Source organism: Sapajus apella, unplaced genomic scaffold, assembly GCF_009761245.1.
Source record: "Sapajus apella isolate SASKATOON/1434 unplaced genomic scaffold, GSC_monkey_1.0 scaffold53, whole genome shotgun sequence".
Taxonomy (NCBI): Eukaryota; Metazoa; Chordata; class Mammalia; order Primates; family Cebidae; genus Sapajus; species Sapajus apella.
Window position 1 is genome coordinate 3,273,693 of NW_022436993.1, and position 17,455 is coordinate 3,291,147.

At 39.6% G+C, this 17,455-nt stretch overlaps 1 protein-coding gene across 1 annotated transcript in view; it reads right to left on the bottom strand.

Annotated features, from left to right (window-relative positions):
- Positions 1-17,455, bottom strand: part of GPR158 (G protein-coupled receptor 158) — a 400,381-nt gene that overhangs the window by 201,107 nt on the left and 181,819 nt on the right. Inside the window, exon 3 of the mRNA XM_032243850.1 lies at positions 6,996-7,098. Within this exon, the coding sequence (XP_032099741.1) occupies positions 6,996-7,098 (103 nt within the window). The remainder of the gene's footprint in view (positions 1-6,995; positions 7,099-17,455) is intronic.

Below are 17,455 nucleotides of genomic sequence, written 5' to 3' on the forward strand. Positions count from 1 at the left end.
ATTACAATTACCAAAGTTGGAAAATTAAATACTGATATATTATCATCTAATGCATAGCCCATATTCAAATTTCATCAGTTGCCACAATAACGCCCTTTGTGGCTACATTTCTCCATCTAGGATGAAATCTAGGATCATGCATTCAATTTATTGCTGTGTGTCTTAGCCTCTGATTTTAAACAGTTTCTCAGCATTTCTTTGTCCTTTTCAACTTTGAGATTTTTGAAAAGCACAGGCCAGTTATTTTGTAGAATGTCCCTCAATTTGGTTGTGCCTGATATTTCCTCATGATTAGATTCAGATTATTAATTATTGGCAGGAACACTATAAACATATTGCTGTGCCCTCGGTGTAACATACCAGGAGGCACAGGAGTCAGTTTGTCCCAATAACTGTTGATGCTACTGTGATTAATTACTTCGGAAGGTGGTATACAAGTCTCTTCACTTTAGGTTACTTTTTTCTTTGTAAAAAGTAATTTGTGGAGAGATACTTAAGAGGCAATGTAAATTCACTGTTTCTTGTCAAAGTTTCTCAATTTACTAAAAGTCAGGTAGGAATATATTCTGAATGTTATATTTTATTTTTATGTTTTATTTTTAAAACATTGTGATTTTGTGTAAGAAATGTATTTTTATGCAGGAAAAAAGAAAACACAGAAGCAAAAAAGAAAACAAAAATTATAAATAATTCCACCATGCAAGAAGAATTGTCACTGTTATGTTGTTAATTGAAGCTTCAGATATTCTTCCTAACAAAATGAGCTAATTAATAGTCAAGCTTCCTTGCCAGAAGTCTTTAATATTTTGAGAAAGATGATTGTTAACATAAATAAATCTCTAATTAGCAGTCTAAGTGAAGTAAAATAATGCAAATATATAAAATTATATTAACATAAGTAAGAAGAAAGGTCTAATCGTGTTTCAGCCAGTGGGGGGAAGGAAGATTTTTGGAGGACTGAAGTATTATATCTCAGTGCACAGTCCATTTTTAGGACAACGGAACTGAAAGAATCTGAGATCTGGAAATATGTTCAATTAGCGTTTTTCATTAGTCTCTACAAATAAGACTAATTAAAAGTATATGAAAATTGAGCAAATGACTGAGTCAAAAGCCTAAGACTGGCAATTAGATGGAGAATTTTTCTTCTACAGCTGGAGTAAAACTATTTATTCCTAGGTTCCTATAATACAGTAAAAGCCTAGCTTCAGAAGGAGACTACAAGGTTGGAGTCAGACCAGTGGTGAAAGTGATGATGCAATTTATGAGCCTGTGGTGCTCTTTTAATCTATTCCGTCTACATTTGGAATAGATACTAGTGACTGATACTGAGCTCAGTCTACAGAAAGCAAACGTGCCAACCCCCCAGCCATGAAACAGAGGAGGAATAGAGTATGAGACTCACGCAAGGCAAGGAAACCAAGACTCATCCCAGAGACAAGTCAGCCTTGCTTCACAGTTGCCAGAGAGCTTAGCCAGAATCCCTAAACTATACTGCTTCCAAAGAGCTTCCCTTCTTTTTCTTCCAGAACTGCATACGCTTTATGTCTCTAATTACTTGGTCTTTTTCCTCCCATCATATCTTCTCATTTTAATAGCACTGGAATTGGCAAATTAGGGACTGTCATTTCTGGATATGGGTCATTTGTAAATTGGGATTTGGAAAAGTACACAGGCTGAAGTCAATCCAAAAGGCCAAAGACATAAGACTGAAAGACTGATACTGTATCCATACTGAAGACAGAATCCATACTCAGACAGATGAATCTGAGAAAGATGAGCTAGTCACAAGCTTGTATTTCACCAACCTGGAAGTGCATGGCCTGGATTTGAAGAGACAGCTATAAATCAGCACTTGGTGATTCTGAAATCCTGCTACTATCCAGATGCCAGATCCCATTAACTCACATATGATCACCAATTTCAAGAGATGCCAGGAACAAGGTCTCTGGGCTGTCATCACAATTTCAAATCATGTTATTTGAATACACTCTGTTGGACTTCATGAGCTATGTGTTTACTGTGGGCCTCGGTCTAAAGATTTTTAAATCACTTCACATTTTAACAGAATTTTTTAAAGTCCTATTTATATATTCTCTAAGACATCAGCCCCACATCTTAGCTCCTTTCTTCAAAGGGGACAAAGCCTACAAGAGATTTAGCAATTTGGGGTCTTTTTCTAGATTTACAATGATAAATTAAGTGAATTTTATATTTGCTGTATATCCTTTCTCTCTCCCTATTAGGCAACTAATTTCCTCCTACTGTAAAATTCATCCTCCAAAAGTTCTAGCCAGAGTCACTGGTTATCCTAATATGATAAAATATGAGATAAGGTGCTAATGACCAGTGGTGCTTAGGGATTATCTCCACATGCATGATTAATGTTTTGTTTTTATATGTGTGTATATATGTATTCATTTATTTAACTATGTATTGGCCACTTATTATATGCCATGTACTGTGCTAGCAGCTTTCCATGTGAGCTCATATTTTGGGTCTCTAATGCCTTCCTTACCTTTGACCCCAGAGCTACAGGTGGTCATTCCTTATTTCACAGATACCTCCTGAAGAAAATATGAAAATAATGTTCCCTATAACTTGCCTTCATACTATGATGAAGAGACCTAATAAATTAAAACACAGAGACATGTAATATATTCTCATATAAGCCCAAAACACAAAAAATGTTGGGTAATTCTTAGGCGATGACACATGTGAGTTACACGGCTCATTTTCCTAGTCAGGTTGTTGTGCTCTTTATTTAGGACAAGAAATGATTAATGCTGGATTTTCATGCAACTTGACTAGGCCATCAGGAAAGGTATTTTCAGTCATTTGTAAACTGGGATTTGGAAATGTACACAGGCTGAAGTCAATCCAAAAGGCCAAAGACATAAGACTGAAAGACTGATACTGTATCCATACAAAGGATAAAAGGACTGCAGTGGTCCCCAACCTTTTTGGCACTGAGACTGGTTTCATAGAAGACATTTTTTTTTCATAGACTGAGGTAAGGGGAATGGGGATGACAGTTTTGGGATGAAACTGCTCCACCACACATCATCAGGCATTAGAGTCTCATAAGGAGCGTGCCACCTAGATCCCTCACATGTGCAGTTCACATTAGGATGTGCACTCCTATGAAACTCTAATACCACCACTAATCTGATAGGAGGCAAAATTTGGGAGTTAATGTTGTCTCACTGATATGGTGTGGCTCCACGTCCCCACCCAAATCTCATCTTGAATTGTAACAATCCTGACGTGTCAAGGGCAGGACCAAGTGGAGACAATTAAATCATGGGGGTAGTTTCCCCCATGCTGTTCTCATGATGGTGAGTTCTCACAAGATCTGATGGTTTTATAAGGGCCTTCCCCCTTCGCTTGACACTCATTCTCTTTCCTGCCACCCTGTGAAGAGGTGCCTTCCACCACAACTGTAAGTCTCCTGAGGCCTCTCTAGCCATGTGAAACTCTGAGCCAATTAAAACTCTTTTCTTCATAAATTACTCAGTTTTGAATATTTCTTCATAGCAGCATGAGAATGGACTAACACTCTCATCTATTGCTCATCTTCTGCTGTGCAGCCTGGTTCCTAACAGTCCGTGAACTGCTACCAGTCCACAGCTCAGGAATTGGGACTTCTGCTTTACCAGCTTCAAATTATAACATGCAGCTACTGTTCTGCTCTGTCACTGAGGAAGGCTAGTCCTGGCTAAGTATGTGCTGAGGTCAAAGCTGAATCAAAGCTAAATTCAATTATAGATCATCTTCCTGAAAAGAGTGCCTTCTCTTCCATGGCTGCAATGTGTATAACATGTGGGACTTGGATGAATCTGGAAAACATCATTCTCAGCAAACTGACACAAGAACAGAAAACCAAACAATGCATGTTCTCACTCATATGCGGGTGTTGAACAATGAGAACATGTGGACCCAGGGCGAGGAACATCATACACTGGGGGCATTTTGGGGGAGGTTAGCACAGGGACAGCAGGGGATGGGGAGGGTAGGGAGTGATAAAATGGGGAGAAATGCCAGATATAGTCAAAGGGGGAATAGAGGCAGCAAACCGCCTGTTTACGTATGCACCTATGCAACAACCCTGTATGACCCGCACATGTACCCCAGAACCTAAAAAAGAAAACAATAGTGAGGATCCAAAACAAAACAAAACAAAACAAAACAAAAAAAACCAAAATAAACATGGGAGTTAGACTTACACAGAGAACTAGGCTTTTCTTAGCTTGTAGGTCCAGTAAAAAAAAAAAAAAAAAAAAAAAAAAAACACTGGCTTTTAAAATAAGGAAGAAAGTAGGAGTGTGCAAATTAAATAAAGATAAGTTGTTAAAGGTTAACCAGTTTCTCCTGGTGGTGTTATAAGCAAATGGCATAGTCATTCTCTGATTCTACAATATTTAGATGTTTTATTTCAGTCACACAGTGGGAGCTGAGAACAAATGTGGGTAAACCAGATACAAAATACCTTCACAGAACATAAGCTAAAACCTTTTCCCTTAATCCTTCAGTGTTGAATCATATGTTATGTCTGGACCATAAACGTGAAAAATGCCAAAGCAGCTCCAGTGTCGCCGTGGTTCAGTACACACACACACACCAAAAAGCATAATCATCCTTAAAATATATTACCAGGATTGCTATTGCATATTTGTGATTGCTGAATTATAAATGATCAAATTTTAGGGGCTTATGATATCTGTTTATTATTTCCCTGTTTTTAATGAATAGAAGTCTTGGCACAGTGTAACTGAGTTCTCTGCTTAGGGCCTCACCAGGCTGAAATCAAGGTTTTGACTAGGCTGCATTCTCATATGGAGCTCACGGTCCTCTTCTGAGAGTATTCAGATTGTTGGAAGAATTTACTTCCCTGCAATTGTAGTACTGGAAGTCCTTATTTTCTCGTGAGCTATTAGTTGGGTTTGCTCTCAGTTCTTACAGGTTACTCTCAAGCCCCAACCACATGGCTTTCTCCAAACAAGGTAGCTCACATCTCCAAAGCCAGTAAAGATTCTCTTTCTTCTTCCAGTCTGCTATGATGGAGTCTTAGATAAAACAATGTAATCACAAAAGTAACTACATTCTCACTCTCATATGGTGATATATAACAGAATGTAAGTAAGGGAGTGACTATCCCACCAGATTCATAGATCACACCCACACTTAAGAGGATGTGGAAGCAAAACCTGGGAGGCCACTTTAGAATTCTGCCTATAACTCACTCAGAACAAGGACCAAACTCTGAAATATGTGACGGAGGAGACAGCAAAATGTTACTCACCTCCAGAACCTACAAGTTAAATGTAAAGAGTCTCAAGACCAAGAATAGTGCCTTCTAAGAGAGAGAAAAAGAACTATATATACATCTATAAATGTGTACCAAAATTCCCAGCAGGAGAGTCAGGTCTCAATCTCAATGAACCCTTTGAACTATCCATCAGAGAAATCCAAATTCCTATGCAGATAAATTAAAGGCCTGACAAAGATTTATGGGTAACTATTTAAAAGAGACTTCTACTCTAGTTTTAGCAACCCCCAAGCCCTAACTTTCCATGAAACCACCCCTGTTACCACTACAGTCGTTTTTTTAAAAATATATATATTTTTATTGTGTTTTAGGTTTGGGGGTACATGTGAAGAACACAGTCTTTCTTCTTACATATTATATCCAGTAGCTATAAGGTGATGTGGCAGCAGTTCATTCTCCAGAGATAGAATTATACTCCATACTCGAATTGTAACACTGACATTTTCTGGAGTAGGAATAAAATAACCAGATGACCCCAAATTTCCATTCTGGAATAGAAGCCTTGTGTATTCACTTCCGTTTGAATGTGTATGGATCTGTAAATATCACGGGACATTCTCTCTTTTGGTTGGGGTACATTATACGTTGAAGTGATGGGAGAGTCACTCCCATGATTACACTCTGTCATTCAAGACTCTGTCTTAGCAGGCTAGGGAGATTCTCCTGGTAGCCATTAAAAAAGGAATCAGCCATGTTGTGAGAGGGTGACATAGACAGGCCTTGAGGCAATGTTTAGGAGCTAAGAGTGATCCTAGGCTGACATACAGCCAGAAAATAAGGGCCTCAGGCCTACAACTGCAAGGAACTGAATTCTTCCAACAATCCTAAAGAGCTTTGAAAAGGACCCTGAGCCTCTGAGAAGATCACATCCAAGTGACACCTTTATTTTTTGAAACTATAAATTTTCACATCTAATATTTTATTATTAAATTTATAACGACATGGATTTGGTCATGATTGTTTATAGAGGTAGATAATGCAAATAACAACAAGTGGACTTGTGTTTTTTGAAGATGATCTCTGCATCTTACACTATTATTATAGAGACAAGGTCTCACTATGTTGTCCAGGTTGGTTTTGAACTCCTGAGCTCAAGTGATATTCCTACCTCAGCCTCACAAATTACTGAGATTACAAGCATGAGCCACCATAACAAGCCAACATCTTGCTTTTAGAGTGGTGAGACCCTGAGCATAGGATGCAGATAATCTAGGACTACAAACCTAACCAATGGAAACTATGTGATAATGAATCTGTGCTGCTTTAAGCTGCTCACTGTATGGCAACTTTTTATGCAGCATTTAAAACATATAAACAAACTGATAAATAAAATAAACTGACAAAATTAGTTTTAGAAACTTTCTGTAGCAGCATCTTTCAATAACTAAATCCCCACTGGTCTCACCACATAGCTACAATATTTTCAGGCTTTTACAATGTATTGAAAACTAATACAGAGCTAAGAATATTTTAGGTATATTTTAGTGGGGTTCCAGAGCATTGTAGATGACAAACTAAAACTAAAACTCCTGAAAGGATGAAAGAATGCCAAGCCAATGGTTATTCAACCATATAACCCTAACAAGAATAAAAAAAAATCTTCATAATGAATAATGGTATATATAATGTATATACATATATATGCATAGAAACAAAGGACACTTACTCTGAAAGTTGTTCACTGGTAAGACTCCAGGATGATAGAATCCTGCTTTGCAAATGCACTCATAGGCTCCAAGAACGAATCCTAGGCCTTTAATTGGCATACACTATGAAGAAGAAAAGACAGCAACATAGTTGATCATGGCTTATCTCATGATACAAAGGCTCGCAGATATCCATCATTGCAAATGGTAACAGAAAACTAACACATTTTCCATAAATCAAATATTTCTTTTTTGAACTTTTTAGTTTTGTTTTGCCAACAAATTTTTTTTAGAAGTAGTAAATTAAGTTTCCTTTCTAAATACATGCCATTACAACTGCAATTGCCACACATCTTTAACTCAATCTGTTGACACAGGAAGTAATTACTAGACATAGTTTTTCCTTTTAATGCCACACATACCATCTTACTGCTTTAAGAAATAGTTCCAAAGCCTATAAGAATATTTCGAAAGTGATTCCACACTAAATGCTTCTATCACAGCAGAGATAGGTAGGTTGGTAGGTAGGCAGACAGGTAGGTAAACAGATATATAAAATTTAAGATGTGAAAATTGCTTTTATGAATTGAATACTCATCAAATTTTGTCCTGGAATCAATCAAAATAACACAAATTGATAAAATCATAAAACAAGTAAATTTAAAAATGCAAATTTAGAAGACAAAAATAAAGATGAATTAATCATCCCAGGGCTGTTTACCTAAAAATCTGTTTAATAGATAAGTGTTTAACATATACATATGAAGAAGAAAAACAGCTTTCAAAATATGTCACAATTATTAACAATAGGCATGTCCCAAAAATTTAATTTTGACTTTCAAGGATATAACCTAGCAAGAAAAAGATAGAACTTTAATCAAGGAAACCAGCTTAACATACTTCATTTTTGTTACATTTAATTACATAGTAAGGAATAACTTTTTCTAAACTACAAAAACTACATCAGTAAAACTGGAGTATTTCAATAATCTAACCAACACTGAAATTTATTTTACGATATTGCTCTACCATGATTCCAACCCACTATCACGATAATCTATTAGAGGAATTTAGAATCTAGTGAATTAAAAAATTATAAGATGTCCCTCTTTTCAGAGGCCCCTGAGATAAAATTTTAAATAATTTAAATAATTCCATAATCTAAGCTTAAATGACTAGCATTAGGATCAATATTACATATCACAAAAACTCCAGCAATTAGAGAAGTATGTAAGATTAAAAAAAAAAAAAGCTACAGGTTCTAAAGTCAGAGATGTGGCAAGAAATCTCTGAAAAAGAGCTTTCTAAAGGACCTTCTTGAATATTTTTATTTCATTAAAACCCCCTTCTTTCCCATCCAACACACACATATCCAATTATATGTTGCAACTGAAAACACATTTCCTAACCCAGAGCAAAATAAAACAGCAAAAGAATACCAGTCAATTCAACTGAGTTCGCAAGTATTTATGAAATAACCACAGAATACCTAGAGAATTCTACAGAACCTAATCAAGATAACATGTACTGTTCATAAAGCTCCAATTATAGAATAGGTCAAATCATATTTCTAAACTATGTTTAAAAAAGTAATTATAACATTTATTTAGCAGAAGCACTAGTATTATGGAATGAGCATATTAGTTGTGATCAATCAGAAAAGGTACATTTGAAATCTGACTTTATTACTTCCCAACCATGGGGATTTGGGCTGTTCTCTTAACCTCTCTGAGGCTATTATCTTTAATTAATAAGAATAACGATTCCACCAGATGCAGATATAGCCTGAAAAAGGCAGAGTAACCGTGATGGCCTAATGGGTTAAATACAGGGTTTAAGAGGAAGAGAAAAATCAAGGATGACTCCAGGGTTTTCGGCCTGAGCAAACTTAAGTATGGAGCTGACATTCAACTGATCGAGAAAGGCTGTAGATTTAGGGAAAAGATCAGTAGTTTGGTTTTGGAAAGGTTCGATGTGAAGTGATTATTCAAAATTTAGATCTAGATCTCAAATAGGCAGTTTGATAAACTTGTATGGAGTTTAGAAGAGATGTCTTGGCTGTATAATTTGTGAATCATTTGCATGAAGATCGTAGATAAATCCGTGAGATAAGACTAAATCACTAAGCAGTGCCTGCAGGCAGTGAGGAAAATAGATCCAAAAATATGAGAGTAATCTGGCTGCAACATCTGTCACCTCATTGATGGCCAGGATTGATTCAGCTAATCTGGATGACTTGGCAAGTGTCTTTTTCCTGCCTCACTACTCCATGTGTGTCCTTTCTGAAGCTACTTGCTAGGTTGAAGAAGATGACCTTCCCAAATAGAGAATCATTCTTCACTGAAGGGTACACAAGCTGCTGTGTTCCCCTGCTAGAACCTCTAAATATGCTGTCAAGGATATAGGTCCAAGTGGTAAGACTTCAGAAGTAAAAGGCAGAAAGAAAGGATCAAAGGGTCCTATGAAGAGCAATTCAGTGGAGTGTCATTACTTTCTTTATGACACTGCAATACTATAAATATAGCATGTAAAGTTTGTTGTAAGTTACATTTATTAAATATTCACCCAGCAATGATTTGTAAAGTAAACTAAGGTAAATCAGGTAAAGTAAGTCTTAGATACTAAGACTACATTAGAATTGTTGAAATATTTTACCTTGCTGAAATTCAGAGGTTAATGCTATTCATTAGAACATAGAGCATCACTGATTTCATGACAGTATGACTCAGCACTGCAAGACTCAGTTGAGAATTTCAAATTCTTAGGGAAGATCTGAAAGTTTATTGGAATAAAAGCATCTCTTTGCGATCAAGTAACTCTACAGCCAACAGAATAAAATGAATGATTAAAAAACTGAATTGATTAGATTTGGTGCATATTGCCAAATAAATATTCCTTGAACTTGAAAAAAAAAGCCTAATTTTATTACATAAAACACAGAAACATGAATTATTAGTTACCTCAAACTTGTTGTTCTATTAATAAATAATGTTACGATCTCAAAGGAAATAAAACTGTCAATTATAATCAATAAAAGCATATCATTTGTGCTGTACTTACTCCACCTCCAAGACAGCAGGGCCTGCACGGAACCAAATGTGCTACTGCTTTCATACTTTTGCCTTGAAGTATAAAAGTGTCCTTAGCTTATTTTTTTAATGAAGGATTGTAAGTTTTCAAAAAACTCGCAAAGCATATTTTCTTGCTCTACCCACCACGATTCCCTTGCTACTTCATCCCTGTTACCTCCAAAACAAAATTATGCATTTTTAAGATTAGGAAATTGGTTTACTTTAACCTAGTTTTAAAACAAAAACACCCTATAAAAAGAGTGACACTCAATTGATGTTTACCCCATTTGGACTGAGGGGCTGCTTTTTTAAGCCGCACTTCTTTCTCCTCCATGAGGGTAGCTATTCCATGAGTAGCCTTTGATAAAAATTGATAAAAATATAAAAATTAAGAGTTATTGTTATGGGAGACTTGGGGCATTGTTTTGCCACCCAGAAACCTCTATGGCCAGTGGCACCTGTCTCTGAGTTTTGCTCTGACCTGCTAGTCACATTATGCCCACTCGGTCTGGAAGGCTGTCCTCAGCTTCTGCTACTGGCCTGGATCCCAGGCCTGCCAAGGGCAAGCCAGGTGCGGAGCAATGAGGGGTGTGTGAGTAAGCGTGGGGTCCAGACAATGTACAGCAAGGCACACCAGCTGCAGAAGAAAGGGCAGCTCTAGGCACTGGCAAGGGCACCTGCTCTCTGCAAGGCTGCAGCTGGACCAGGTATACCATAAGCAGCTTTGATGGCTGTACTAGTCCATTCTCATGCTGTTATAAGAACATACCTGAGACTGGGTAATTTATAAAGGAAAGAGTCTTAATTGACTCACATTTCTACATGGCTGGGGAGACCTTACAATAATGGTAGAAGGCAAAGAGGAGCAAAGGCATGTCTCACAGAATGGCAGGCAGGAGAGTGTGTGCAAGGGAGCTGCCCTTTATAAAACTATCAGGTCTCATGAGACTTATTCACTCTCAAGATAACAGCATGAGAAAAACCCACTCCCATGATTCCATTACCTCTTACCAGGTCCCTCCCATGACATATGGGGATTATAGTAGCTACAATTCAAGTTGAGATTTGGGTGGGGACACAGCCAAACCATATCATTCTACCCCCAGCCCTTCCCAAACCTCATGTCCTCACATTTCAAAACAAATCATGCCTTCTCAATAGTTCCCCAAAGTCTTAACCCATTTCAGCATTAACTCAAAAGTCAACGGTCCAAAGTCTAATCTAAGACAAGGCAAGTCCCCTCCACCTATAAACCTCTAAGATGAAAAACAAGTCAGTTACTTCCTGGATACAATGGGGGTTACAGGCATTGGGTAAATACACTCATTCCAAATGAGAGAAGTTGTCCAAGAAAAAGGGGCAACAGGCCCCAGGAAAGTCTGAAATCCAGCAGAGCAGTCAAATCTTAAAGCTCCAAAATGATCTCCTTTGACTCCATGTCTCACATCTAGGTCACAAGGATGCAAGAGGCAGGTTCCCATGATATTGGGCAGCTCTGCTCCTATGGCTTTTCAGGGTACAGTCCCCTGCCTGGCTGCTTTCATGAGCCAGTGCTAAGTGTCTGTGGCTTTTCCAGGCACACAGTGCTAGCTGTTGGTGGATCTATCCTTCTGGGATCTGGAGGATGGTGGTCCTCTTTTCACAGCTCCACTAGACAGTGACCCACTGGGGACTCTGTGTCAGGGCTTCCACCATACATTTTCCTTCTCCACTGCCCTATTAGAGGTTCTTCATGAGGGACCCGCTCCTGCAGCATACCTCTGCCTGGACATCCAGGTGTTTCTATGCTTCCACTGAAATCTAGGCAGAGGTTCCCAAACCTCGATTCTTGAATTCTGTGCACCTGCAGGCCCAATACCACATGGAATCCACCAAGGTTTAGGGCTTACACCCTCTGAAACAATGGTCTTAGCTGTACATTGGCCCCTTTTAGCCACAGCTGAGATATGGGACACCAAGTCCCAAGGCTGCACAAACCAGGGGAGCCCTGGAGCCAGCCCACAAAACCAGTTTCTCCTCCTGGGCCTCCAGGCCTATGATAGGAGGGACTGCCATGAAGACAGCTGACAGGCTCTGGAGACATTTTCCTCATTGTGTTGGTGATTAACATTTGTTACTCCTTGTTACTTATGCAAATTTCTGCAGCCAGCTTGTAACTCTCCTCAGTAAATGGGATTTTCTTTTCTATCGCATTGCCAGGCTGCAAATTTTTCAAAATCTTATGCTCTGCTTCTCTTTTTAAACATTAAGTTCTAATTACAAATCCTATCTTTGTGAATGAATAAAACCGAATGCTTTTAAAAGCACCCAAGGAACATCTTCAACACGTTGCTGCTTAGAAATTTCTTCTGCTAGATACCCTAAATCATCTTTCTCAAGTCCAAAGTTCCATAGATCTCCAGAGCAGGGGAAAAATACCACCACTTTGTTAAAACACAGTAAGAATCACCTTTGCTTCAGTTCTCAACAAGTTCCTCATCTCTCTCTGGGACACCTCAGACTGGACTTCATTGTCCCTATCACTAACAGCATTTTGGTCAAAACCATTCAACAAGTCTCTAGGAGGCTCTACACTTTCCCACAGCCTCCTGTCTTCTTCTAAGCCCTCTATTCTGTTCCAACCTCTGCCTGTTACCCAGTTCCAAAGTAACTTCCACACTTTTGGTATCTTATTAGCAGTACCCCACTCTACCTGTACCAATTTACTGTATTAGTCTGTTCTCATGCTGCTATAAGGACATACCTGAGATTGGGTAACTTATAAAGGAAAGAGATCTAAAAGAATCACAGTTCCACATGGATGGGGAGGTCTCGAAATCATGGTGGAAGGCAAAGGAGGAGGAAAGGCATGTCTTACATGGTGGCAGGCAAGAGAGTGTGTGAAGTGGAATTTCTCTTTATAAAACCACCAAATCTTGTGAGACTTACTCACTATCATGAGAATAGCATGGAAAAATCCTGCCCCCATGATTCAATTACATCCCACCAGATCCCTCCCACAACACATGGGGATTATGAGAGCTGTAATTCAAGATGAGATTTGGGTGGGGACACAGCCAAACCATATCAATGGCTAACACCAAGGATTGTGGTGTGGCTCCCAGAAGCTTGGAGATGCTAGGAACCACAGAGACCTAAAAACGGTTTCACAGCCCTGGCTCAGGGAACTTCCATGTCTGAGCTCCCCAAAGGGCCACAGCTCTTCTTTCCTTCTCTCATCTTTCCTTCTTGTCGCCCACAACATGGCAGGCAAGGGGCATGTTTCAGCCTTGTTTGTGTTACAGCTCTTTTAGCCCCACTATTCAGCAGGTCCTGAGTTCTTGTACTGTCTCCAGGAAGAATGAGGTACACAGACAAGCGGAGGGTGAGCAAGATAAAGAGGAGCTTTATTGAGCAATAGAACAGCTCAGAGGAAACCTGCAGTGGGCAACTCCTCTCTGTAACCAGAGGGTTCCCATGAGTGTTCAGCTCTCAGCAGAGAGAGTAGCTCCTCTCTTCAAGGCAGGTCATCCTGATAAGTATCCAGCTCTCAGCAGAGAGGGTAATTCCTCTCTGCAACTGGGTTCCCATCATCTCCTCAGCTCTCAGCAAAGAGAAGATCCTGGAGTGAGCAGCTCCTCTCTGTAGCTGGTTGTCCCATCATCTCCTTGAGTCTGGCTGAGTCCAGGTCTTTTTTGGGTCACAAAGAGGAAGAAGTACATGTCCATTGGTCCATGGGCAGCCATGGGCGGCCATGGGCAGGTCTGGAAAAGGCACCACAAGTTACCACTCCAGTCCACAGGACTAGGAGCCCAGATCCCAGGCTTCAGGCTCTCCCTGGTCTGAAGGTGGGCTTCAGTGGTGACCCTTCTCCCTTCTTCCCAGGAGCCTGTCTGAAACCTACCACCATTCATGGTGCCCAGGCTCTTTGTGCCAACGGGTCCCTACAGGACAGTGCCAAGCTGCCCTCAGCACCCACTGAGCCTCCCTTCCATGTTCACTGGTGCCCAAAGTCCAGAGGGGGCCAAGGTGGCAAGGGGCTGGCCTGTCAGCACTGCCCAGAGCATGCACACACCTTTTCAGGTTGCAACAGCACCTGGGCTCAGCCTCAACTATGCTCCACGATTGGAGTGGGCACTGAACGCAAGGAGAGCCCAGTCAACAGGAGCAGATACCTCCAAGCCTGTGTGGGCAAGGGAGAGGGTCTTCCCAGGCCCCCAAAGAGTACAAAATGCCTGGGTCCAAAGCTACAACTTGGGCAGCTGCAGCCACACATGGAAGGGCGGGGCTCTTGCCTGCTGCAGCTCCCACTGGCTCCATGGAGGGCAGCACCACTCTGGTCCCAGCTCCCCTCTGCCTGTCCTCTATGCCTGACCAAGCCACTTCCCTACCAGCAGGCGACCTGGCCCAACCCCACTGCCACATGAGATGCAGGTGGCGCAGTGGACCTGGCCAACTCCACACAAATGACTATAAAGTTCCTGAGGCTGGCCCCATGAGTCCTGGCTGCACCTCTGGCCAGGTGCTTATGGACCCCTGGGACGTGGCAGGGAGCAAGATTGAGGCTGCAGGAGAGGCTCTGGGCCAGGGAACAGGTTCTGCCTGGCCACACAAGGGTGGGGGTGACTCAACTGACTGCCTCAGGGATGCAGGGCACAGAGGACCCACTGCTGCTCCTGCAGCCACTACTGCTGGCACTGCTTGCACCTCCCTGCTGCAGCTGGCATAATGACAGCAGCTGCTCTGGATGACCCACCACTGCCATCATTATAATACCCCTGTGAATGAGGAAGCTGCTCACAATATTGGAAGCATTCTTTGATCAACATTAACAAGCCACCAGCAGAGGTTTACAAAAGATAGCTCTTAAGAACTCACGATCAAATCCAGGTTCCTAGGAGTAGACCAGATCCAACTGCATAAGATATGGTGATCAAGAGTTTAGAATGAAGAGGATAAATTCCTAGAAACATACATACTATCAAGATTGAATCATGAATAATAATTTTAAAAGAGCAGATATATAACTAGTAAGGAGGTCAAAATCAGTAATCAAAAAACTTCCCAATAAAAATGTGCCCATAACCAGATGTCTTCACTGGAGAATTCTACTAAACATGTATAAAGGAATTAACAACAGTCTTTCTCAAATGCTTGCAAAAAATTGAATAGAAAAGAACACTTCCAAACTCATTTTATGAAGTGTACTTATACCAAAGCCAGACAAGTATACTGTTGGAAAAGCAAAAAGTACACAAATATTTTTGATAAATATTGATGCAAAAATCCCCAACAACATATTCAGAAACCAAATTCAACAGTACATTAAAAAGGATTAAACACCATGAACAAGTGGGATTCATTCCTAGAATGCAAGTATGGTTCAACATACAGAAATCAGTGTAGTACACCACATCAACAGAGTGAAGGACAAAACCAAGCGATCATCTCAAGTGATGTAGAGAAAGTATCTGACACAATTCAACACTCTTTCATGATAAAAACACCCAATAAACAAGAAATAGAAGGAAATTACCTCAACATATTAAAGATGATATATGAAAAGCCACAGATAACATCATACTCAATAATAGAAAAACTGACAACTTTTCCTTTAAGCTCAGGTACAAAGTGAGAAAGCCTTCTCCCTCCACTTTCACTCAACATAGTACTACAAGTCCTTGCCAGGACAATTAGCAAAGAAAACAACTAAAGGGCATCCAAAAAGGAAATTAAAAAGTAAAGTTATCTTTGTTCACAGATGACAAGATCTTATATGTAGAAAACCCTCAAATTCCACACATAAAAAAAAACTACTAGAACAAATAAATGTATCCAGCAAACTTGCAGGATAAAAAATCAACATGCCAAAATTGGTTGTTTCTATAGACTAACAATGATTAATTCAAATGTAAATTTAGAAACAATCTCATTTACAGTAATATCAAAAAGTATAAAATGGTAATATCAAAAAGAATACAATAATTGGTATTAAATTAACCAAGTAGGTGAAAGAGGTATACACTGAAAACTACAAAACATTGCTGACAGAAATGTCTTGCATTTAGTGTTGCAATGAACTAAACTGAAAGACTTATTATTGTTAAAATATCCAGAGTATTCAAAGCAATCTACAGATTCAATATAATCCATATCAAAATCCCCATGACATTTTTCGCAGAAATAGACAAAAATCCCTAAACTTATATGGAATCCCAAAGACCCCAAACTGTCAAAACAATCTTGAAAAAGAACAAAGTTGGAGGCATCACACTTTCTGATTTCAAAACACATCACATAGCTATAGTAATCAAAACAGTGTGGTACTGTCATACAGGCAGACATATAGACCAATGGAATAGACAGCCCAGTAATAAACCCTCATATATAATGTTCAAATTACCTTCAACAACTCAGCGAGTACAGAATATTCTCTCCAACAGGTGGTATTTGGAAAATGGAGTATGTATATGTTAAAGAATAAAGTCAGATCTTTACCTAACACCACATACAAAACTTAATCAAAATGATTTAAGACCTAAACACAACACCTAAAACTATAACACTCTAGAAGAAAAACCTTGTGACATTAGATTTGGGAATGGTTTCTTGGACATGACACCAAGTCCACAACCAACAAAACCAAAAATAGACAAATGAGACTACGTCAAATTTAAAAACTTATTTGCAGCAAAGAATGCAATACAATCAACAGAGTGAAAAGTCAGCCTACAGAATGAGACAAAACATTTGCAAACCATGTATCTGAGAAAGGGCTAATATCCAGAACACATAAAGCACTCCTACAACTCAATGACACAGAAAAATAAATAATCTGATTTTAAATGGGCAAATTTCTGCAAAGAAAATATACAAATGGCCAATAAGCAAATGAAAAGATGTTCAACATCACTAAATACTAGAGAAATGCAAATTAAAACCACAATGAGACATCATCGTATTCCATTAGGATGGCCACTATCAAAAAATAATAGTAATAAATGTTTCTGACGATGTGGAAAAAAATGCAAGCCTTGTGCACTGCCAGTAGAAATATGAAATAGAGAAGCCAGTATGGAAAACAGCACAAGCCTTCCTCAAAAAATTAAAAATATAAGGCCGGGCGCGGTGGCTCAAGCCTGTAATCCCAGCACTTTGGGAGGCCGAGGCGGGTGGATCACGAGGTCAAGAGATCGAGACCGTCCTGGTCAACATGGTGAAACCCCGTCTCTACTAAAAATACAAAACATTAGCTGGGCATGGTGGCGCGTGCCTGTAATCCCAGCTACTCGGGAGGTTGAGGCAGGAGAATTGCCTGAACCCAGGAGGCAGAGGTTGCGATGAGCCGAGATCGCGCCGTTGCACTCCAGCCTGGGTAACAAGAGCGAAACTCCGTCTCAACCTCCCGAGTAGCTGGGATTACAGGCACG